This window comes from Bombyx mori, chromosome 13 (assembly GCF_030269925.1).
Source record: "Bombyx mori chromosome 13, ASM3026992v2".
NCBI classification, from domain to species: Eukaryota; Metazoa; Arthropoda; class Insecta; order Lepidoptera; family Bombycidae; genus Bombyx; species Bombyx mori.
In genome coordinates, this window is record NC_085119.1 from 9,648,053 (window position 1) to 9,672,480 (window position 24,428).

The 24,428-nt window shown below is 35.7% G+C and overlaps 1 protein-coding gene across 6 annotated transcripts in view; it reads left to right on the top strand.

Moving 5' to 3' along the window:
* Positions 1-24,428, top strand: part of LOC101746432 (teneurin-a) — a 62,905-nt gene that overhangs the window by 32,081 nt on the left and 6,396 nt on the right. For 5 of the 6 annotated variants that reach the window (XM_012691834.4, XM_012691829.4, XM_012691831.4 and 2 more), the window contains 14 exons: positions 5,476-5,595; positions 5,868-6,548; positions 6,624-6,818; positions 7,478-7,687; positions 7,847-8,032; positions 8,227-8,373; positions 8,466-8,673; positions 10,205-10,231; positions 20,225-20,344; positions 21,877-22,041; positions 22,339-22,513; positions 23,367-23,609; positions 23,874-24,101; positions 24,182-24,372. In XM_012691834.4, the coding sequence (XP_012547288.2) occupies positions 5,476-5,595; positions 5,868-6,548; positions 6,624-6,818; positions 7,478-7,687; positions 7,847-8,032; positions 8,227-8,373; positions 8,466-8,673; positions 10,205-10,231; positions 20,225-20,344; positions 21,877-22,041; positions 22,339-22,513; positions 23,367-23,609; positions 23,874-24,101; positions 24,182-24,372 (2,896 nt within the window). The remainder of the gene's footprint in view (positions 1-5,475; positions 5,596-5,867; positions 6,549-6,623; positions 6,819-7,477; positions 7,688-7,846; positions 8,033-8,226; positions 8,374-8,465; positions 8,674-10,204; positions 10,232-20,224; positions 20,345-21,876; positions 22,042-22,338; positions 22,514-23,366; positions 23,610-23,873; positions 24,102-24,181; positions 24,373-24,428) is intronic. The other variant, XM_062671820.1, reaches the window with a different exon arrangement.

Here is a 24,428-nt window from a genome sequence, read left to right on the forward strand (position 1 = left end):
TCAGAAAAATATAAATGATGCGCCTAACCTAAGGCAACGCGTGCTGCGTGCCGCGGCCCGTGAGAGCTCGCTTTCGCCCCGTAATAAATTATCTTACACTTCTGCGTTTCATATTATTTTACTAGGGATACATCAAGCTCGCAATCCCGGCCTATGCGCCAAACGACCAATCATAATTTATACACGCATACCGAACGTGCATAAACAACGAAAACAAATCCCGGCTTCGTTTAAAACGAAGTAACGAATTTTAATGTAATTTATACTCACGAGCATCTGTGTGATCAAAAAATTTATTAGCTCAAAGTAAATATTTGAGTTCTCAAAGAATGTCTTTCACGTTTCAATTTCGACTATAAAATGGTTAGTGCACTAATTCAGACACGCTGATTCAATGTAGAAGGAAACTGATGTATTTCATAGTATACATATTACTATCAAAAGAATTACAGGTTAAATAAAAAAGAAATAAGTCTAAAAATTGTAAATAAATTTTCGATTTATTTGTATAAAATGTTTTGTTATCAAAAGGATACGAACTATAACCGACATCACCTAGTAGTAATGGAATTACATTAAACAAACTCGAATGAAATGAAATCTTTCTACTTCGTTCTTTAGTACTGTACAATCAACCGCAAGCAAGTTGTTGGCTATAAAATTCTACCGCAGACACATAAGGTATCACAAAAATAGCATCAAAGTCGACACGGAACACTATGGTAGTGATACCTCTGGCCTATATTCGAAGAGCGCATTTACCCAGCCCAGTTCGTAATACTACAGAAACTCGATTTTCAAACTCGAGATCACTTATTGAAATAAAGCCAGATCTCATCGCGGTTTTTGATATAAATACTAACACATGGCATTCTTCGTGTATTTGAAGGACTAAAATTGTTTTCACCTTAATGCTGATTTTTTTTTTATTGCTTGATTGGGTGGACGAGCTCACAGCCCACCTGGTGTTAAGTGGTTACTGGAACCCGTAGACATCTACGACGTAAATGCGCCATCCACATTGAGATATAAGTTGTAAGGTCTCAAGTATAGTTACAACGGCTGCCCCGCCTTCAAACCGAAACGCATTACTGCTTTACGCCAGAAATAGGCGGGGTGGTGGTACCCACCCGCGCGGACTCACAAGGGGTCCTACCACCAGACATTGATGATTGTTAGCTAAACGGCAATTCCGATCAAATTTATTTCTAAGTTAAATTCCTTTTTCAAAAAAAAGTTTTTGCAGTATGTCATACTAACAAAGAAGTGAAATTGATCCTTGAAATTCGTAATATAAAGTGTAAATTCAATAACATATTGAATGGCCTTTGAGGCCTTATCCTGAATCCTTACCTAGGAATTTAGACATCACGCTTTCGTCTAAAATCCGTAAAAGCGATAAACTTTACCGCTTTATTGTCCATATCAATAATGAGCTTTAATGACACAAGTTAAAGTCATCAAAAAGTAAAGTTGGAAAATACGTTGGTATGAGTCAGCCAACTCCGTTGTCACTCAAACCCTAGCTTACAGCGAAACGTTCGTAGGAACAATGTATTGTGCAGCAAAAAGTCATTTTTACTGAAACAAACTGCCGTTTTCAACTTTAACATAAAATGAGTTCACTAAAATTTCAATGCATTGAAATGTCAACAGACACATTAGAATTGCATATTTATTGTATGAGTACATCAATTTTAGGTTTCGACCAATAAATTTTAATAGTTATTGCTCAAACAAACCCATGATATCTGGATCATCAAAAAGAAACATAAGTGATAAATTGTTGTTTTTACAATCAGCTTGTAATGTGAATGAGTATTCACGGGTCGTATGCGAAATCAAACAAAAGCTTTATAATTTACGTATCCATTTTTTTATTTTATAATCCAAATCAAATCAAATTAAACTTTATTAGCTAAAACACGGTTTACAAAGTTGTTGATACTTGATAGTTATTTTATAGAACAGCGTGTTTCTACCAGGTCGGCGTGCAAATATTATTCAAAATTGCTTACATTAAATGCGCAGTCAGTAAATATTTTAATTAATTAAAATATCGAACAACAAATAAATTAATTCAATAAGAATTCGTTATTTCAGTGATAAAACGAAAACAAAGAACAGAAAGAAGCGAACGTTTCCCTACTTTAGTTCTCGTGTTCACGTTAAGCTTATAAGCGTAAATCCAAATATAATAGTAACTGCTTCACTTCAGGGTAGCTTGTCTAAGCTAGCGTTTCAATTTAACTTAACCCGTAGCTTCATTAAACTGTTTCAGCTAGCACTAAATAATACGCCTCGAGCACGCTACTTGAGCAGTTAACAAGTTCACCACTTTCGGCAACCAGTCTTCGAACGAAATCCTAAAACCAGTTCCTGTTCCACCCTAATGCGACACATAAAACTACTATACGGTCTTTGTAACGACATTCATGAATATCAGTTAGATAACTCTAATTCAGTCAATGTTATAAAGAGGCAATAAAATAAATCCATTGAATGCTTCTTGAAAGTAATGTAATGAAGCGACCGATGTTAGGTGTCTTGGGTCGATGAGCCTTATCGTATCGGATCTCACTTCATTTAGAACGCCCGTTAAATTATAGGAAAGAGAGATAAGGGACTCATGTACGTATCGATAAACCGGCAATAGCGACCCAAAAAAAAACGTAAAACTTTCATTTCTTTGAAACATCACGCACGTCCCGAATTCACAGATTTCAAGATAGCCGATATCTAAATAATGCGACTTATTTCACTTTTTTTCGAGATTATCAGAATAAACATGAAAAGGGTAGAAATTTATTTTTATGGTCCGTAATCAAGGGCTATGAAAATATAATACAATAGTGTTTGGTACACACCTCCTGGCGTTCCGGATATGTAACGAATCAAAATGGTTCTACAATTTAATCCGACATAAATCTCCTGGTTTGTGCCGGTGTTTTTAGTATTGTAATCAAAAAATATGTACCATCTGTTGCACCCTTCATTACATCCATGGTGCAGAATGAATGGAACAAATATGGGACCGTCGATTTTTAATGTAATTGAAGTTGCGAGGACCCCAAATGTTTTATTAAAGTTCACCCACTGTTGAACATTAACGCTCTTGCACAGATCTCGTCACACTATAGAGAGAGTATTGCGGGTTAAATAAATAAAAATTGCACAAAAATTAATAAAAAGAGCTCGTTGATTTTTAAATTTAATCTTTAAAGTTAATCTTTGTTAAATACAACATTTTGAATTTAATAAAAAAAAGCATGTGACAAAAACTGCTGCATTAACCGCAAATACTTTTGATATTCACGGGAAATAAATAACATGATGTAAATTATATAATGAAAGGAGATGGCGCAACAGACTGGGATACAAAGATTTATCACGTGACTAATACCGAGTCCGTGCGACGGCGCGTCTCTATCCCTCGGGACTCCATCAAACGAGTTTCGCTCCCCCAACATACGATGCAATCTATGCTGAATCGTATTACAATAAATTGTATTAACTCGAAAAATAGTCGAGATAGCAAACATCGTCCATCTGCACACAATCGCTGCATGCATAGAGAGACTGACGTCAACTGGAGCACCCTCCATTTCCTATTCGCGAACATTCTATGTCGAAAATTTATGGGTTTTACGAGGGATCATCAGAAAAGTCGCGACTTACCACCCATTGCCATATTTTATTTTTACGACCGGAAATTGTGTCATTTATAAACTTTATCTGCTGAAATTGATATGGTATGGCCGAAATTCTTGATTACTCTCCTGTATTACGTATTTCTAATAGCTAAATAAAATTTATCACCAAATGACATATAATTTAATAGATACTAACAGATTTATATTCTTGATAGCATTATTATACCCAATAATTTCTTAACTATAACCTGCTTTGCTTCAGCTAAATTCAGTGCGATTTCAAAGATATTTCATTTTCGTATTAAACAGAGGCTACAATAGAATTACTCTACTGAGTAAAATAGTTTTTTCAAATGAAATTGAATCGTTTATTAAACTATCGACGGTTCAGTCGATGAAGGTATTCTTACCCTCTTGACATACACAATGTTAATTGTGCAATCCGAAGCTTCGACGGCCAAATGGCGTCAACACTTCGAAATCTTATCGCCGAGTAAATCTTTGGGATGGCTCCCAGACTGGCCGACCCACGATAGATAAGTTAATTGCTCTGACACCGCCTGGGGTTATCCGCAGCAATTATGGAAAACGTGGCAAAGGGAACTTTACTCTTGTTTATCCCAACATAGTATTTAATTTTTATTGGCCATCGTAATAATAAAAGTGAACAATATTATATTAGAAGATGTCTGAATTAGGCATGACCTTTAAAAACTAATTTAGATTCAATAAATTTTAAATTAATCCTCAAAAACAATGTCAACAATGCTACTTTGTCAGAGATTCTGTGGCAGATTTGTGAAGTGTGCAGAACACTAATTAGACACGTTAAATATCTGCTGCAACAGCTAATTAAAACGTAGTGATTTACGAGATTTTACGCGAGCATGCAACATGTTGAGCGTATATCCTGCACACATATTTCAATAAATAACATTAACACATTTGAGAGCACACATCTTTACAGAATAAACATGACCACTATCTTAAATGACACAAAGTCCCGACCAAATTACTTGGTCACTGTTTAATTAATAGATAGTTATATTTATAAAGATGTGCTCGGCCATTTTTTGATCGGTCTATTTTATGTAAAAAAATCCTCAAAAATACGAGAAAATTATACGTTGTACAAAATTTTAACTCAACACACATAGAACATACTCGTATAATAAATACCAGCCACAAATAAGAGTTTTATTTTAGAAGATATAACATAGTTGATCCCAAAATTGACTTTGAAATAAGTTTAATTTAAACAAAAATCCAATAAAAAGACTCGTGGCACAGAATGCCGTAGTATTTTTAATCTGTACCGAGGAGAATTGTCCAATTGTCCCGCGTAGCACGGCACTTTATGATCGATTCGCTCGCCCGTAACTGTCATATAATAGGTAGACAATAGCATACTTTTGAGCAAGAAATAGTCGGGTGCCGACGAACCACCTACGTGCCTACCAGATACCCGGATCGCGGGAGCGAAACTAATCGTTTCGTCATACTACTACGAAATGCTGCGCAGCCAAGCTCTGCTTAATAAAACCTCGACGGGATTTCATGTCACCTATCGCACACGTCTCAGACCTTCGGACGACATCTATTATTCTATTGAATACAAACCGGCCAAGTGAAACGTCGCTCTTAAGAAGTATAATAGGATTACAGTCGAACCACTGGGCACTATCGATTCGAGTTATCGATAAGTTTAAACTTAACGAGGTTTCGATTATAATCAAGATTCAATGCATTACTTCCTTAAATACATAAAGAGAAATAAATAATTTTTCGTAACTACATTTATTTTAATTTTCTTATTTTACAGCTCTATCGTCAATTAAAAGTAATATAGACAATTCAAACTGCATTCTGGTACAAGATGTGAAAGCAGTGACACACGCACAGGGAATCAGAGATTCATTATCTACTTCGTCGCCATCAGATGGTAAATACTTCCTTATGTTTAAAATAAGGGCTGATTTATACAAGCGACTATGTCATGTGAGAATACTTTTCTAAGTTTATTGTCTTCAAATATTGAAACCGATAAAACTCGCGTTTTAACGTTGACTTAGTCTTTCAAACGTTGCTAGATTTTTGAGCTTCTACTATTAGTTATGCTCTTCCTCTTTACTTAGCTTGTGTAAATCAACATTTATAGATATATACTTTATTTAAAGTCTCTTACATATAAATAACGAAACTGCTTCTGTGTAGAATCATTGTCAACTTCTTCATTGGGTGGATGGTCCACAACAGCAGAGTCAGCACTCGAATCAGCCATTATACCTCAACAAGCACAACAAGCAGCTCCTCCGCCATGGTCTCCAGCATTAGAAGTTCGAGAATTCGATGAATTGCATAGTGCCACAATACCCGCCTATCAGTTTTGGAGTTCAGAATTTAGGAACAAACAGCCTGCCTATGTCAGTCTAAATTTTACTGTACCTTGGGGAGCTAATTTTGCCGTTTATGGCAGACGAAATGTAGCACCTAGTGTTACACAATATGATTTTGTCGAATTTATACGCGGTGGCAGGGTAGACCATAGATTTAGAAGAAGGAGAAGTCCATATGTACCAGAACCACAAGAACAAAAACTAAACGACTGGGAGGCATTACTGAGCACGATCAATCCGTATCATAAATGGAATCACACTATAAATAAGAGATCAACTGATATGAGAGTCAACGTCAGTATTCTGCAGTATTTAGATACAGGCCGATGGTTTATATCTCTATATAATGATGAGCTACAACCGCATCATGTAGAAATGATAGTTTCTGAAGCGGAAGGAGTAACAAATTCTTGTCCCGATGACTGCTCTAATCATGGATCATGTTACTTAGGAAAATGCGAATGTAGAGATGGTTATGAGGGACACGACTGTTCTAAAAGTAAGTCGGGTTTCAAAATAAAATAAAACTAAACATACCACCTCAGGAAGCTCTACTAATCCTTTCATATTTTAGGTGTTTGTCCAGTATTGTGTTCAGGACACGGTACTTATGCCGGTGGAATATGTCATTGTTCCGAAGGTTGGAAAGGTTCAGAATGTGATATACCAGCTCATGATTGCGAACCTGCAGATTGCTCTGGACGTGGACAATGCATAGCTGGTTTATGCCATTGCAAAGCTGGTTGGAAAGGGCCCAAGTGTGATGAAGGTGAAAAAAACTTACTTTTAAATGTTTTATGTGCTTTAAAAGTATATAACAGGGGTGGCCAACCGGTAGATCGTGGCTATTAGTTCAGTCGATCGTGGCAAAACAAAAAAATATAAATACATAGACCAGACTGCGCAACGTAATCACCAATAGCTACACGCATCATCTTGTATTATTTGTTAAAGACCATTACGTCACATTATTTATCCTCTCTTCCACTTATAGTTCTCTTTTTTATATACTAGCGACCCGCCCTCGCTTCGCTTCGGAAACATTAAAACACACATGAAACCAAAAAAATAAAATAAAATAAAAATTAAAAAAAGTAGCCTATGTTCATCAGGGACAATGTCGGCTTCTAATGGAAAAAGAATTTTTCAAATCGTTCCAGTAGTTTCGGAGCCTATTCGAAACAAACAAACAAACAAATCTTTCCTCTTTATAATATTAGTATAGATAATTTCAGCTTTATGTTAATCTTTTCAATAAAAGAAAATATACTACTTATTTGTATACTGAACTACATTGTTTCACTAAATTTCAAGAAATGTCATTAGTACATTGTAGATTGTAACGTTAGTAAACAGTAGATCTTGGTTCTAATCAAATTGGTCACACCTAGTATATAAGATAAATCTATAGCATTCGGATATTTTTAGAGGATTGCCTGGATCCGACTTGTGGAGGTCATGGTTCGTGTGTTCGCGGTCGGTGTGTATGCCGTGCAGGATGGCGTGGCGCTGCTTGTACTGAGCGAGATGCGCGTGTTCAACGCTGCCTCCCAGCCTGTTCGCAACGTGGAATCTATGACCTCGATGCGGGGAGATGCGTTTGTGATCCACTTTATACAGGCGACGATTGTTCACAAGGTTAGTATCTTCGTTTAATATATCTATAATACCTTAAACATATTTCTTTTTTAAGGCTTTTCTGGTTCCGGGCCGAACGTCCACACATATTTTTAGCCTATGTTAATTATCCAAAAAAACTAAGTACTCCATTTGAAGGTTTTTATATTTCATTCCTAGTTGTCTGTTCTCTGGACTGCGGTCCTCATGGAGTCTGCGCTGAAGGTGTATGCCGATGCGACGAAGGATGGACTGGAGCAATTTGTGATCAAAGGCCCTGTGACTCCCGCTGCCATGAGCACGGTCAATGCAAGAACGGAACTTGTGTTTGCACTCAAGGCTGGAACGGTCGACATTGTACTTTGCGTAAGTTTACTTCTAGATTTTACTAGTTTATTGTATGTACTAAAAGTATAAATTTGATACACAAATGAACGAATATTCTGGCGAAATTTAATACGGTTTATTTAAATGAATATCATTCGTTATTTTCCATTACAACATTAAATATGTTGATTACGATACGATTATGTTTTCATCAAATCAAATCGATTACACAGCGGGTTGTCCAAATGGATGTTCACGTCACGGTCAATGTCTGCTGGAAGATGGCGTCTACCGCTGCTCCTGTGCTGAAGGTTGGGCTGGAAGTGATTGCTCAATCGCTCTCGAACTTTCGTGTAACGACAACGAAGACAACGATGAAGGTAACATTTTCAGGAGCTTTTCACGTCTCTTTTATGTAAAAAAAGTTACATTCAACACCGTTACATCATCTCACAATGGCTCAATTTTGAAGATGGCATGACGGACTGCTCGGACTCTGAATGCTGTAGCCGACCGGAGTGTGCTGAACATATCATGTGCCTAGCCTCCAACGACCCCGTAGAAGTTCTGCTACGAAAGCAACCTCCATCTGTCACGGCCTCCTTCTATCAACGAGTTAAGTTCCTCATCGAAGAAAATTCGGTGCAGAGCTACGCACACATGGACGAATATTCCGAAAGGTAGGTCATCGAAAAACTATATCGATACTTAAAATTGTATACTGACACCAAATCACTTCATAGCGTAAAGGATATCGTATCTACACAACAAAAATCCGACAGCCACAAAGTTGTAGAATATATTCAAATTCTAACGATATCTTTTGCCGTGCTAGTTTAGGATTGATTAATACATAGGTTATGCACAACTCATTAAATTATATAAAAACAGCACTGTTTAAATGATTTTAGATCCGTGATATCATCGCCGTACAATTTATGTATGTACAATATTTTTAAAAGAAGAAACAATATTCATGATAACAAATTAAGTAGGCTCTAGCACCTTCACCATTGTTTATCCCGCTCATCTTCCTAAACCTCTCCGAGGATTTGGTGTGGTTATTTTATTAATTTATCTTAATACCAGCAACTTTATCGATTACAACTCTTTATTTTACCATCCGGTGGAAGTGTTTTGATTTTCCTCTGTTTTATCATGTGTATTATATTATTTTGAAATAATTGATTTGCTCTCCCAGCATGGTTATGTAATTGTCATAACCTTTTTATTTTATTTTTGTTACGTTTTTTTCACACCAGATCCGATGTGTTGTGTATTGTCTAATGTTTATCCCTTGTGTGTGTCTAACCCTTCCTGTTTGTCTGAATTAAAAAAAAAACTAAATGCGTCTTTAGTTAGCTGTACGAAAAATAAAATAAACCAAAAAAATATCGCTCACAAGCTTAAACACGGGTTTGTCCTCTCATCGAATAGTATAGCTTCCTTGAAAAGTAATTAAATCTACTAAATAAATTGCACTCCGATTATTATAGACGTTTTATTTGGAATTTTGAGCGTTTTCTCAATATTTTAATAGATCTGGAACTGAACAACTGGAAATTATGAGGAGTCTTTCATAATCTGAGTGCTGTTTACGGTTTAAACAAATTTAAATCTATCGTGTGCGTCGACAAACCTCTGATCGTTCTCGTAAACAAATAAGAAAAGGCAAATTTAAAATAAAAGTAGACAACCCACCTCGCTTAATATGCAAAGGCGCCTCTAAAAGTTTGTTTGCATTAAAACACGAGCCGCTTCAATATTTTATTTAATTTCAAGTCTAGAGTGGTTATATTGCGTTGTGGCATTTACTCCATCCTTTCTAAACGAAATTATGACGGGTTCCTTCAAGTATTCACCATCCAGCATGTTGATTTTTTTATTTTTGTTATTTCGTATAAAATCTTGGTGCAACCATCCATTTCTATCCAAATTTTTCAAAATTTTGTTTCGATCTTATTATATCATAAATTAATTGTGGTGGTGTTGTTCTAATGCAAACGGGCTTCGTATCTCAATCGGTGCGCAAATTAATTAAAGACAATTAAAATCGAATGTTAAAACGCAAGGTAACCATCATAGACGAGTGCAATCGGCCGGAGCGGTTGCGAAGCCGGGGTGGGGTTGCACTGAGGGTTGTAGGTATCTGTGTAGTAATCTGTCCTGTCTTTCTGTGTCCCTGTGCCGCCGTGTGTCCGCCACTCCTAGCGAGTTCTGGAATTCCTTTACACCATGGTAAGTGTCAGTCAGCCCGCCCTCGCCCCTCTGTGTTCAGTATCTGTTCACCTTCTTTCCTTTGGTTGCAACTCCTGCATTATGTGTGTGATGCCGGCGATGCTCGCGTGTTTTCGACGACACGCGACCTAGCCACCAACGCTTCTTTTTTTTTTCGTTAAATCCTCTGTCTGTATTCGTTTCATTCTCTATGTGTATGTAACATCTGTATGTTTGTCTTGAATGTTATCCTGTGACTGCGACAAAACTCATTTCAATTGCCAATAGTAGTAAGCGGCCGTCCGCAATAAAATCTTTATAAATGAAATCATTTGCCGCAGTCACGTTCACATTTTTGTAATATTTATTTGTCTCGTCAATTGTGCTTATATAGTTCACATGTATGTGTTAAACTTTTGTTAATCTGATTGAAACTTAGGAAAATCATTTACGCTTTCACGCAAAACGTCTAAAACACAAATGACAGGTTTAGGGCTTGTAAAATATCAAATCGAGACGCGATTCGCATACTATCAATTGAGCAAATTTCAGCGAACACGCAAATTAAGCTTCAAATAAACTTACCCTTTTATGTGCTCCTTACCCTTTGTCTGCGTCTTTCATCTGTTAACCAACCCCCTACCCTTCGCCCAAGCTCTTTATGTGTTTAGATCCTCACCCCCCAGTGACTAACACAACTTATTTGAATGTACTTCACAACAACAACAGCAATATGATCGACAGTGTACTTTACCATCATTGCTTCCACTCATCACTCATTTCTCACATGACGACAATACACTGAAATTGGTGCAATAACCGTTCAATTATTATGTCATTATCATTATAACTTTTTTTTAAAATAATAGTTATGTTAATAATCATAAAACGTGTATCTTTCCATAGTGAGAACAATAAGAGGTAAGGATAATATACATATTTAGAATAAGGAATTGTGTTGGTTTACGCTGATTGCTACTGGGCGCAGTTCTACAAGCTTTCACTCATAAAGGACGATTGGAAGAATAGTACAGAGATATTCTATCGAAGTTTAATTATAATGCTAAATTATATTACATACAAATCTATGAAGATGCGTATTAAGGGGAAACCATTGCCAACCAAATCATGACTTTATATCATAAAATATAAACTCATTCGTCACTTGTTAGGGAAATATTTCTTTGGAACCCTTTTTTAAGAATAAAATTTTTAACTTTTTATTACAAATTTCCAACCAGACACTAAAAGAAATACAATATTTAGAAATAATAAAAAAAAAAAAACTTCAATGTGGGTCACAGGCCATTTGCATTTGAATTATTAACTGAACAAATAAATGAATTTAACATTGCTCGTTAAAACAATTCTTAAAGTGGTTAAAGTAAAATAAATAACAAGAAATGGATTCCTTTCTTTTACTTTACTTAATTTTAATAACGATCATAACTACTCGTAATAGCTGACAGGTCCGTCATGGGCAATCAAAGACCTTTTGCATTGGGCTGTTTGTAATCCAGTTGATTAGGAACAATTCAATGACAAAATACATGCAGCCGAATAAATTTAGAATAAAGACAAAGATAAATCAAGATCAACGTAATCTTTATTAAGGAATTTAAATAAATCATGAAATGAACGTGGCGATGAAAGATTGTAGAATTCCGTTTTGCATTTCGTAATTTCACATTTTATGTTAGCATAAGTTTTATAAAAGATAAATGCTATAATAATTCATTCTTATTTTTATTCAAACCGTAGCCCATAGCTCGAGAGAACATGTAGTCGTATCTCTTAATGGAGAAGTTACAAAAATGACTGATATAATTAAGGAAAAGTCGTGTAAAAGCTATGAAACTGATCGTTATGAACCGATAAAATCGATCCTCGATTTAAAACAAAGAAAAACAGTACAAACAAATTAATTTAATTACAATTAAATTTAGTGAACACGAGGTAATGTTAGACTATGTTGAACTAAATCGAGCAAAAAGCTGCTCAATCCATAGGTTCTCCGAGGATTAGAAGATTATAAATTGTTTAAAGGTCTCCTGTTTTTATGTCTAATAATTAATTAAAGGCATAATCATCATGGGTCATCAATAATGGGCCCAAAATAAGGTTTCCCTGTTCTACTAGAACCCGGAACTCTGATATATACTGATATATTTTTGAATAAATAAATATGTTTACATTACACAGTCAGAGAAAGAGTAAACAAACCTGTTCGCACTCAAATGTTGCTGCTCGAAGAGAGAATCGAACCCACGCCGAATCAATCATTCAATCTCTAAATCTCTGTATCTAAATATAAAGTAGTTATATAATTGCTTTGCTTAACACACGTTAAAAACAGATACCGGATTATTTTTACCTTTTAAAAAGATATCTCTAACAAAGATACTGGGACTGAGGGTCAATCCCGTCAATTATGGAGTCAATAGGTCACAGAGTCCACAAGATAACTTTTTTATACCTAAAATATATCCTGTCTCTTACCTTGCTGAAACAAACAATGGAAAAACCACTCCGAGCTACCACTCATTTTGTTTTCAAGGATTGTAAACCAAAGCAACAGTGTCGAACTATTCGGTTTTCATTAAGGTCGTATTACCATTAGCGGTTAAGACCAAGGTAAAAAGCACGTGTGGTACTCGGGAACTGCCGCGGCATAGCATTTTTTATCAACTTATCCAATTATAATTAGACAATAATAATTTAATATTAAAACAATAATAAAATAAGACCACGCTATATTTATGAACATAAACAAAAGCAAAACATTAACTGTCCCCTTCACACTCATAAGCTAGACCGCGCGAGAGAGAGATGGGCAGACTTTTCATGATGTGCATGCAGTGCGACTTTACGCCGCGCGCTTATTCAAAATACTACACAAGCACAACGTGTGAATGTGTCGAACGTAAGCTACATGGTAGGCGGAGTGGGGGTGTTAGGTTTTATTTTCGTTACGGAATTTCTTGATTCGATCGCCGCACTCAAAGCCCGCGATAAAAGCTATGCAATAGATTAACAACTATGATCGTTCTAAAAATATCTAATCATTAAGATTATTTATTAAAATATCCGTCATCCGAGAAAATTAGACCAAGAAAACAAAAACATCACAAATAATTATAGACGTTAAATAAATAAGCACTCATACTCTCTTCGCGGATTTTTTTTTTTTTTTTATAACTTCTTATTCTTGAAAGTATAAATTATTAGAAATTCTTGATGTAAACACGAGTTTGCGGTTTCCATGCAGCTGAAAGGCCCGTATTCTATTTATACTCGTACAACATAACGATATAAAATATCGTCTACTTTATTTTATGAACCTGCAGTCAATCCACAGATAAGCTGATACGGTGTACAGAATCACTACCTTAAATTCCGGACTTTTTATAGCTCGGATAGGTGACCGAGCTCACGACTCACATGGTGTTGTGTTATCGGAGTCCATAGACAACACAATGTGATTACTACCACCCGCATTGAAACTTGATGTCAAAGTATAACGGAGATCTCAAACCGGCATTGCTATTTCTCGGCAGAAAACAAACAGGATGTGGTGCTTACAACGCGCGCTATCATTGATAATTACGCAAAATTAAATTGAATAAATAAATAACTGGGAAAAAATCACGCACGGTCATCTGGCCCAAAATTAGGATTCCCTGTGTTATGGGTACAAGAGACTGATTAACATACTTATATATGTTTAAATGTATACATATATAGGTGATAAACACACAGACAAAGAGCAAGCAAATCTAATCATAACACAATGTTGCCTGTTCTAGGAATCGAACCCACGACCCTCGGCACAACAGTCAGTCAGGGCCGCTAATTACTGCACCACCGAGTCAGTCGCAGATTTATGAATATTGTTTATTTTATTATAATAACGTGATACATAATTACTCAAAGTTATCAATATATTAGTAATTTATAGCTGGAGAGCAGTTATACGGAATTTATGAGGTATTATTACGAAAGACTAGCAAGACAAAAAAAATGGATCGTAGGCTGTGGTTCTCCGGATGTCTACAGGTTACTACTATATCTGACTTGGTGGGACAGTAGCTAACGCAACTGACTGCTAGGCCCGAAAGGTCGTGGGTGCGATTCTCACATCACGAACAAGCTATATTTGTCATTTACCTAGTGCTTTAACGTCTTTGTATATAACGTAAATAAAAACTTTGTATATCACTCTCAGCTTCCTTTAGTATATGGAACTCTAGTTCGGAGCCAAATGACTGTGTAATTGTTTATTCATTTATGCTTTAAAGCTGTCTTAAAATAGATGCCTTTGGAAGAGATTCAGAGAGAGATTTGGACAGATTGAAGTCGTCGTGGCCTAAAGAATAAGCCGTCCGGTGCATTCGTGTTGAGCGATGCACCGGTGCTCAAATCTCAGGCCGGTACAAATTATTTTTAAGAAATGCGTACTCAACAAATGTTCACGATTGACTTCCACGGTGAAGGAATAAGATCGTGTAATAAAAATCAAACCCACAAAATTATAATTTGCGTAATTACTGCTGGACCTCTTGGGAGTCTGCACGGGTAGGTACCACCGTCCTGCCTATTTCTGCCGTGAAGCAGTAATGCGTTTCGGTCTGAAGGGTAGGGCAGCCGTTGTAACTATACTAAGATCTTAGAACTTATATCTCAAGGTGGGTGGCGCATTTACGTTATAGATGTCTATGGGCTCCAGTAACTACTTAACACCAGGTGGGCTCGTCCACCCATCTAAGCAATAAAACAAAAATTAAAAAATCCTAGTGGTTTAATATCTTTGTATATAACGTAAATACACACTTTGTATATCACTCTCAGCTTCCTTTAGTATAGAGACCTCTAGTTCGGAGCCAGATGATTATATGTGATTGTTTATTCATGTATGCTTTAACGCTGTCTTAAAATAATATATAAGCCCTTGGAACAGTGATTAAAAGTACGGTATAAAAACTGCTTAAGTGTCAAAGCGTCTGATAACTAATCAAGAATAATCTGGACAAGATTATGTGTGATGGCACTTGTATAATAATATAAAATGTATTCCTGTCAATAATGATATATCATAACATAATTTGACACAATCCTTTTTTTTACTTGAGTTCGACACTCTTATCTATACCTCTGCTATTATGGTACAATTAAATAATTGGAGTATAATAACAGAGGTATAGTTATATAATACAGATAGATAGATATATAAATATAGTATAGAATTACCCGATAAAATATATATAATATATCAATAAAATAAGTTTATATTTTATTGAGATCGGGTAATCATACGATTGGATGGACGAGCTCACAGCAACCTGGTGTTAAGTGGTTACTGGAGCCCATAGACATCTACAACGTAAATGCGCCACCCACCTTGAGATATAAGTTCTAAGATCTTAGTATAGTTACAACGGCTGCCCTACCCTTCAGACCGAAACGCATTACTGCTTCACGGCAGAAATAGGCAGGACGGTGGTACCTACCCGTGCGGACTCCCAAGAGGTCCTACCACCAGGGTTTACGCAAATTATAATTTTGCGGGTTTGATTTTTATTACACGATGTTATTCCTTCACCGTGGAAGTCAATCGTGAACATTTTTTGAGTACGTATTTCAATAGAAAAATTGGTACCCGCCCGCGGGATTCAAACACCGGTGCATCGCTGCATACGAATGCACCGGACGTCTTATCCTTTAGGCCACGACGACTTCGAAGTTTAAGTTTCTGTTGAAAAGTAATAAACAATAATAATGTCTTTACTTTTGAAGTTGCAGTTTTAGAATACCGGCCAATTAAAACGTAATTTCGCTGGGAATAAATTCTAAACTCAAATTAATTTTTATTAAATTTTGTATTGATTGGTGTTTTGTTTTCACTACATTTGTATTATTTTCATCAATATGGACACGATAACAAATACAAGTAGTTATATAATAGGAGTTCCGTCGCGGTAGCATGCCACACAAACGGTACACAACATTAATGAGGTGTACGAAGTGAACATTATACACGAACACACGGCTCGTTACTGGTTTGAACGCTTCGAAATTTGATCTACAAAATAAACCCCGTGGTCGCCTGAAAACTAATGTCAATACCAACCAATTTAAGGCTATAGTGGAAGCTGACGATACTCAATCTACCGGTGAATTAGCAGCTTTCAACATTAGCATCAAAACAATATTGGTACGTTTTAGTCTCACGTCCGTACGGATCCATCAGATCCAATAACCTTTGCAATAGACGTCTTCAGCTCTAACACTAGGAGCAGGCTTAGGGACCACGGTAATCATACTCGTCGAATTCGACAAAGAGGTCGACGCGCAACCTAACCCATGCATCAGCCCGTTGAGTTTCTCGCCGGATCTTCTCAGCGGGTCGCGATTCCGATCCGGTAGTAGATTCATTTGCGAAGCAGTTGCTCTTGAGTTGTTAGGTCTCCTTCGGAGGCTCTCGGGCAGCTGTTAGAAAATCCCACTCCTGGCTGAGCCTTTGCTCGCCCAACTGTCCTGGTGAAACTGGAAAGGCCTCCGGGCCTCCAGTAATCCTTCAATCATAAAAAGAAAACGTTTTAGTCAAATTGGAAAGGTAAAAAACTTGATAAGTGAGTGCCGCACGAACTGAACCATCGCCGGGGCGACGAATGCATTAAGGGTTACCTTGCATTGCTCAACAGACCAAAAAAATTGATATTTTTGTTAATCGTAATCAGTCATCATGTTGGTTACACCCTGGTTCAGCACCTACGTAATGATCCAAACGAAAACATACCCCTAAAAAACTCGAGGTAATTGTTTGGTGGTCTAGTGCCCGTATAAATCGTAACAGCTTCTTACAAAATGGCACCATCATTACTGCGGATTCATACAGTGTGGAATGCACCTAATAAAGCACAACAGACGGTCCTTAAACTACAAGAGGGTTGGATGTTTTTCGTCATTCACCCTACTCACGTTTTATAAGATCGATTTTTATAAGATTGAATCTTGCATGCATTTTAATAATACATTTAATTTTAAATTTACAAGAATTATAGAGGAGACTTTATATTCAGACTGTAATCGGTTTGATAAATGTGCCTACAGCAAATATCAATAAACATTGTTGTTTATTGACTTATTTACTTGATTAAAACACCAGTTTACAATGAAATGAGATGTAATATTATACTGAAATATAGAAAACTGACATGGGTGTTGACACAGACTTGGTTTAACGACACTACCATTATTAATAAAAGCATTTAGGATATATTAATCACCAGTGAAGCAATCATAAATACTATTTAAACAGTACCTTATAGTATTGAGACAGGTTTATTTATCACTAAAACCTACATTGTCACAGATTGCGAATTCACCGATGACTATATAATATAAATAATTCTATATATTTTGAAATTTTTCTTAGTTAAAATCACCAAGGCGATCCAATGTCGTCGAAACTTAACGGTGTGTATCAAAATATAAACATGCCTAGATATACAAAAAGGGAAATGGGTATAAACATTAAAAATAAAATAATTTATATTAATTCTTTCTTCTTTTTTCTTTCTTTTTTAAACAATCACGCCACGTTAACTGGTCCCGTGATAAGTTCGTAAAGAACTTGTGTTACAGGTACCAGATAACGGAAATAAATGTAAGATTCTTATTATACACATACATATATTTAATATACATCCATAACACTGGAAAAGACATTTATATTTATCATACAAATATCTTCCCTTGGCGGGATTCGAACCCGCGACCCCCTTGTGTAGTGACCATGTCACTTACAACTACACCAGACGGCCGTTAAAGTATGAGTATGAGTATGAGTTAAATAAGCGATCGTTGAGTTAAATATGAGTTAAATAAGCGTTGAGTATGAGATAAATAAGCGATCGAACTATCTCGGCTCCTGCAGTAAAGAAGCAAAAGCCAAAGTCCCAAATACTCTACTTTTGTTTAATTTGTTGTGAACTAAACAAAAACAATATTATATAATTGATTAAGAAATTAGTTAAAAATTATGAAACAAGATTCTTGCTACTTCTTATTCGTACCAAAACACATTTAATCTTAAAAGACAGCACAACCTTTTTTCAGCAGTTTATTTAAACTCAATCATTTTTAATGAAATTCGACGAGTGATAAATAGTAGCCTTATTTACAGATACTGGACGGTTTACTTGTAAGCCTGCACGGGTACCACTACCGTACCTATTTTCGCCGCGTAGAGCAATGTCTTCAGGTTTGAAGGGTTCTTGATACCACAAATAAACTACGGTCGTTATATTACAAATTGAGACTTAGACGTCATGTCTCCTGGTGGATTAGAGCCTTCACGTTGTGATGTCTGTGGGCTCCTGTAGCTACTTACCAACAGGTGGGTCGTGAGAACGTTCTCTTTTTTTATTCAGTAACTAAAAAGAGAATTGGTTAAGTAAAATAAAAAATTTAAAATGACTCGGGATGTCATTATTCAATGTCATGTCGAGAAAATAAGGGCGCCTTGGAGCTTTTTTTAATTCAAGACACTCTAAAGTAATAAAACTGACAAGATGAAACTGTTAAAAATAAAATGTGTGTTAGTTTTTCGGAATCTCAAGAAGAAATAACAGGAGCTTCGAACACTAATAATAGAAATGTAGTAATAAATTCCAATTCACTTAGTAATCCGAAGGTGCTTAATGAATCAAAGTTCATATTCTAGTAATATGTGGTTCAAATGTAATAGGGCTACTGTCTAAGTTTCCTTTCGATTCCTATTTACAATAAGCAATACGTGATAGTCGATATTAGTGAAAAAACACAAGATCCCTCCTAATTTAATTGTGAAAGCTGATAGGAAATTAAAGATCATTAAATAATTAGATATCCTAAATTATGATGTTTAGATGAGAGAGAGATGCAATATGGTAAATGTTTCGAATTTAGCCATTGAACCGCCTAAACTAGCAAATTTTCAAGCAACGTCATATATAATTTGAAAGCAACATTGTTACATTTCTGTTAGTAATTTAAAAACTCGTGCTTTAAAATATACAACAACGATAAAAAAAAAACAACTAATCCTAATTCTACTACTAAAGTAATTTAGATAATGACTCTTAACAAAATAATAACTGAACCGACAGAAATTGCCTAGTCCGAATGTAAATTAATTTTAAGATCGTTTTGTGAATATTACAATTTCCCGAAGAACCTTTCCAATTTTGTTTTCCGAAAAAAATTGGAAAATTACGAAGATTACAAATTATCGGACAATCAGATCAGCCGTTTTAAGTGATGATGTGATTACTAACTTGCAATAAGTCAAACAACAAATTTTGTCAAATGAAATGTGTCATGTAAAGCCGGAGTCGGTTTTGAAATTAGTTTTTATTTATGTAGAATTCAACTTAAAACTAAAACAAATTGATAATCAAAATAACATCGGAATTGCACCAATTTCTCAACAAAATATACGATATTAACTAAACATTCAAACTTATAAAAACGTTGATTGGATATGATCCATGTGGCAGCTGTTACATGCATACATACATTACTGGGTAAATATCAGTTTTGAATTCGAATTGTCATATACAATTTAATGTCTAGAATTAAAGTAAAACTGAAATTTATCCTGAATTTATTAGCTGATCCTAATTCGAGAATGTGCAATGCTAAAAACTTCATTTTTTTTTTTCAAAATTGTTATGTTCATAATTTCACTTTCATTCTATCAAATATAACAAAGCACACCATGGTTCAAACTCCATGACTTCGGTGTCATCGGGCGATATGTTTCACACGATCACATAAATTAAATTTATTTTTTTCAATATTTATTATATTTTAAAATGATAATTTTTCACATACCTACATCACAAAGTTTATTCATGTCATATTAAAATGAAGTTGATCATTCGAAATGTCGTGTAATGGAACGTTATCGCCGGATGTCGTGTTATGGCACTAAGCACTGAGTGTCGTGCTCACGTGAGCTGGTCTGCGCAGCCGAGTGTCGGTGATGCGAGGGCAGGTGGTGTCACCTCAAGGACTCGGCATAATTGGCATCAGGGTCTCCGTGGATCGAGAGGCTCGCTTCGGATTTACCCTCACAAGACAGGGCGGATGGTACGTATAATTTTTAGCAATTTTCTGTTGTTTATTTGCAAATATAAAATTCAGCAAATGATCAAATGATATTTATTTATTAAATAAAAAATTTTGATGTAGTCAACCCCTAAATTGTAAACTAAAATATAATATAGTATTTCTCATGGAAAAACAACAATTTTTGTTATCAAGATACAAAATGCATTATCACTAAAATTTTAATTATAAATTTCAAAAACATGTCACCTTCCTTCAGAAATAAACTAACAAAACCATCAACTCACTAACGCAAACTCGAAAATAAAAACGTAAAAACACCGTAGAAAATAAATTTCAACGGTATGTATTATGTAAACACTAAAATTATTATTTAATAGTACAAGCATGCGTATCAAAAGCTTACCGAAAGAAAAACATCCGAAATCGCGTGACTACGGAAAATGTTCGAACGAAAAATTTAACAGCCGATACAAAAAAAAATGTTTGATTTAACATACAATCGTCATTAAGCTTCGGCCACGGTCTACGTGAATTCAACGCACGTATACCGTAAAAGCATCAAGTATGAAATCGAATTACTCGACGGCGGAACGGAACCAGTATCATGTGAACAAGTAATCAAATAACATGTCACGTTTAAGCATTTAAATATCGATTACCATAAATCCATGATACTGTAGGCCTACGCGTGCCTACTCAAAATATCGCCTACAAGATATCATTAAACAAACGGACCACTTTATTCTTTGTAAATACGCCGATCACTCTAAGGAAATAATGCATTGTGAAGATTAAAATCTTCAATGAATCATAATTGATATCATAATGCGTTTTCTTATATACATTTAAGATAAGTAACTAATTTGAAATATGCAGTAACTATGATGCGATTAACATTAAGATCTATTATAGTTGTGAAGACGTATGGTTTTTATTTGGTCGTGATTTTATGAAAAGGCCATCCGACTTCAAAGTAGCACACGGGAAACTTTCATTGTCAATAACAATCACGCTATACATGATAACGGTAAAATTCTGGAATTAAGCAATAGTTTATAGACAATAACTCTTTTAAAATACAATCGCAACGACTCATTCAAAATAATACCGGGATAGGGCATATGACCTCGAGTCGCATTCGCGTGCTTACAATGCACCTGCTTGGAGCATGCGCCTGGCGTATTAAAAAATAATTGACATTTTCTTTCACCTTTCTATTTGACCGTTAATACCTCTTAAGGAATTAATCGAGTCCAATAGTCAAATAAAACAACTGCCAACGATAGAACGCAAATTAGCAAAATTTAAAAATGAATGCTTCATAATTTTTAATTAATCTTTTTTAGTTACTTTTATTTATGTGCTTACGTTTTAATAATTATCGTAACTCAAAAAATGTGGACTAACTGTATATCTAACAATAAGTGAATTGATTACTATAAAGATACAAAGCGTTTTGAATTAGATAGAAAACTTTTTTGTATTGGAATTATAATAGATCGATTTGTCGAGGATCGTTAAATGACTTTAAACGTGACTCCACAAAACAGGTTCGACGTACTTGTGAACGGGGGAGGAGCAGTGACCCTGCAGTTCCAGCGATCTCCTTTCAAGCCTCTTCGGAAGACTGTATTCGTTCCATGGAACCAAATAGTCGTATTGCCACCAGTGCAAATGGAACTAAGTGACGACAATGTCAAAGTGCCGACTCCAAGGTTTGCTCATGTCCCATTAAAATAAAATTCTTCATTAATGCAAACATATTCATTACATTTAAAAGAGTAATATAGAAATTTACCGACATTTTTGTCACTAACATTACCTACTGTACATTTGCTAGTGCTGAAGGTAAAGTATGCTGATGTAAAACTATTTTTATCTTATTTTTATATCATAACAATTTACATTTCAGCATGTAATAATTGCTACTGTGTTGAAACTTAATTAATCAATATTCATTCAGATAAAAGAAAAAATATGATCATGATATCTACGAACATACCCGTATTTAGGGCTCCTCCGCGTATCGACTGGTCTCCAAGTCCTCAATGGTGGGAAGTCGAGTCACCACCGTGTGCAGCACATGACCACGAGCGACTCAGACCTGAAGTGGTAGCCGTACCACCACTGGCAGCACCAGCTGCATCTTCAGCAACGACTACCACCGTTATTTATCCGGAGGCGCAGGTAAGACCGCTATTCATTATTCCTATAGATGGCAAATGAAGTCATGCCCATCTGGTGTTAAAAGATTCAAAAAAATGTTTGTAGCATCCACCCGTCCGACCGTCCCGAGAAACGGGGTAAAAAATTGAATTTTATTGTCATAAATAATACTTAATAATACCCTTCAAACCAGAAAGAATAAGTTTTTCGACACAAAGAAGCGAGTAGTTTGATTACATCTACCTGCGTCAGGTCATAATGAGCTGAACTACGAGTACATAATACATGCAATACAAATGTCACATTTTATGTTTCATTTACATATAAATTTTATACCATGTCATTTTCATAAAACTTCTTATTCCGTCATCGTCTTTCCATGGAGATGTGGTATTAGAGTTAGTCTTAACTTAATAATGACTCGGTAGTTATTTGTCGAAATAAGAATGAATTAAATACGTTATTCATCTCCTTCTTCTCGCCCTTCTCCCACATTATGTCGGGTCGATACAGCATGTCCTCTCATCACGCTGCACAGAGGTTTGTCATAAGATATACGGCCAGCCGCCTGCCTAACGTCAGTGAACTTCCTTGGTTTATATCCTTAGTGGTATCCGTTGCAACGTACCGTATGGAGTAACTTACTTCTTTTGGTGTTCCTTTTATTTCATCCACTTTTTGTTAGCAATTAATAGATTTGCTTTTCATCGTTATTCACATTTACACTGAAAGTTAATTTTCAAATAGATAATTAATAATATTCTCAAGCCGGATTCAATTCTTGAGATAAAAATCTAACTATATCTAAAAGAAACGTGCAGCAGTATTATTAAATAACCAATAATTATTTTACTCAATTAATATTTTTCTACAGATCGTGAGCGAGTCTATTGGAATTCCTGGTTCATCAGTTAAATTGACATACAGATCTTCTCAAGCTGCGGGCTATCTATCTTGTGTCCATATCCAACTAACTCGCCGAATAGTACCTGCGGCTCTCTCAAGAGTACACGTCAGAGTTGAAATCGAAGGATCTTTACACACGCAGACTTATGAAGCGGATCCGGACCTAACTCATGTTTTCGCTTGGAGCAAAAGAAATGTTTATAAGCAAAAGGTAAACTAAAAAATCTAAGAAAATACCTAGAGTTATGACAAACCAGACGTGACCTCGCGGCTTCATCTGCGTTAAATTATGAACTTTTTATGCTTGAGTGACGAGCGCATAGAAACCCTCACATTTATATTTTATGTAATATATGTTACTAAGAACAACTTTACAAAGAAAATGAAAATCATAACTCTTGTGAACACTTCACACAAGTTTTTTTTTTTTAATTTAATCATTTTATTATTTAACAATGCATCTCTTGTACAATAGGTGTATGGTCAGGCACAAGCCAAGATTTCAATCGGCTATGAATATTCATCTTGCGCCTCGATAGTGTGGGAAACACAAACGGCTACTCTTGCTGGATTTGGTGTTGATATTTCGGATATTGGAGGATGGGGTCTAGACATACATCACCATTATAACTTCCACGAGGGTATACTACAAAAGGGAGACGGTGCCTTACTCCACTTAAAGCAATACCCTAGAACTGTACAGGTAATAATTGGCAAATCTAAAGTATGCACTGGCAATTAACGTTCTGTTTTTTTTTCTTTCAATATACTTCTTTTTTAAAGGTGGTAATGGGCACTGGACTGCAACGTGCTTTAGATTGTCCAGATCACTGTAACGGTAAAGCGGCTGATTCGCGTTTACTGACTCCAACGGCTCTAACGTCTGGACCTGATGGTTCCTTGTACGTTGGTGATTTTAACCTTGTACGACGCATCACCCCTGAAGGTGTTGTTATAACTGTTCTTAAGTTAGAGTAAGTACATAGTAATACATTATAAATTAAAATAACTACAAGTCAAATAAAAATCT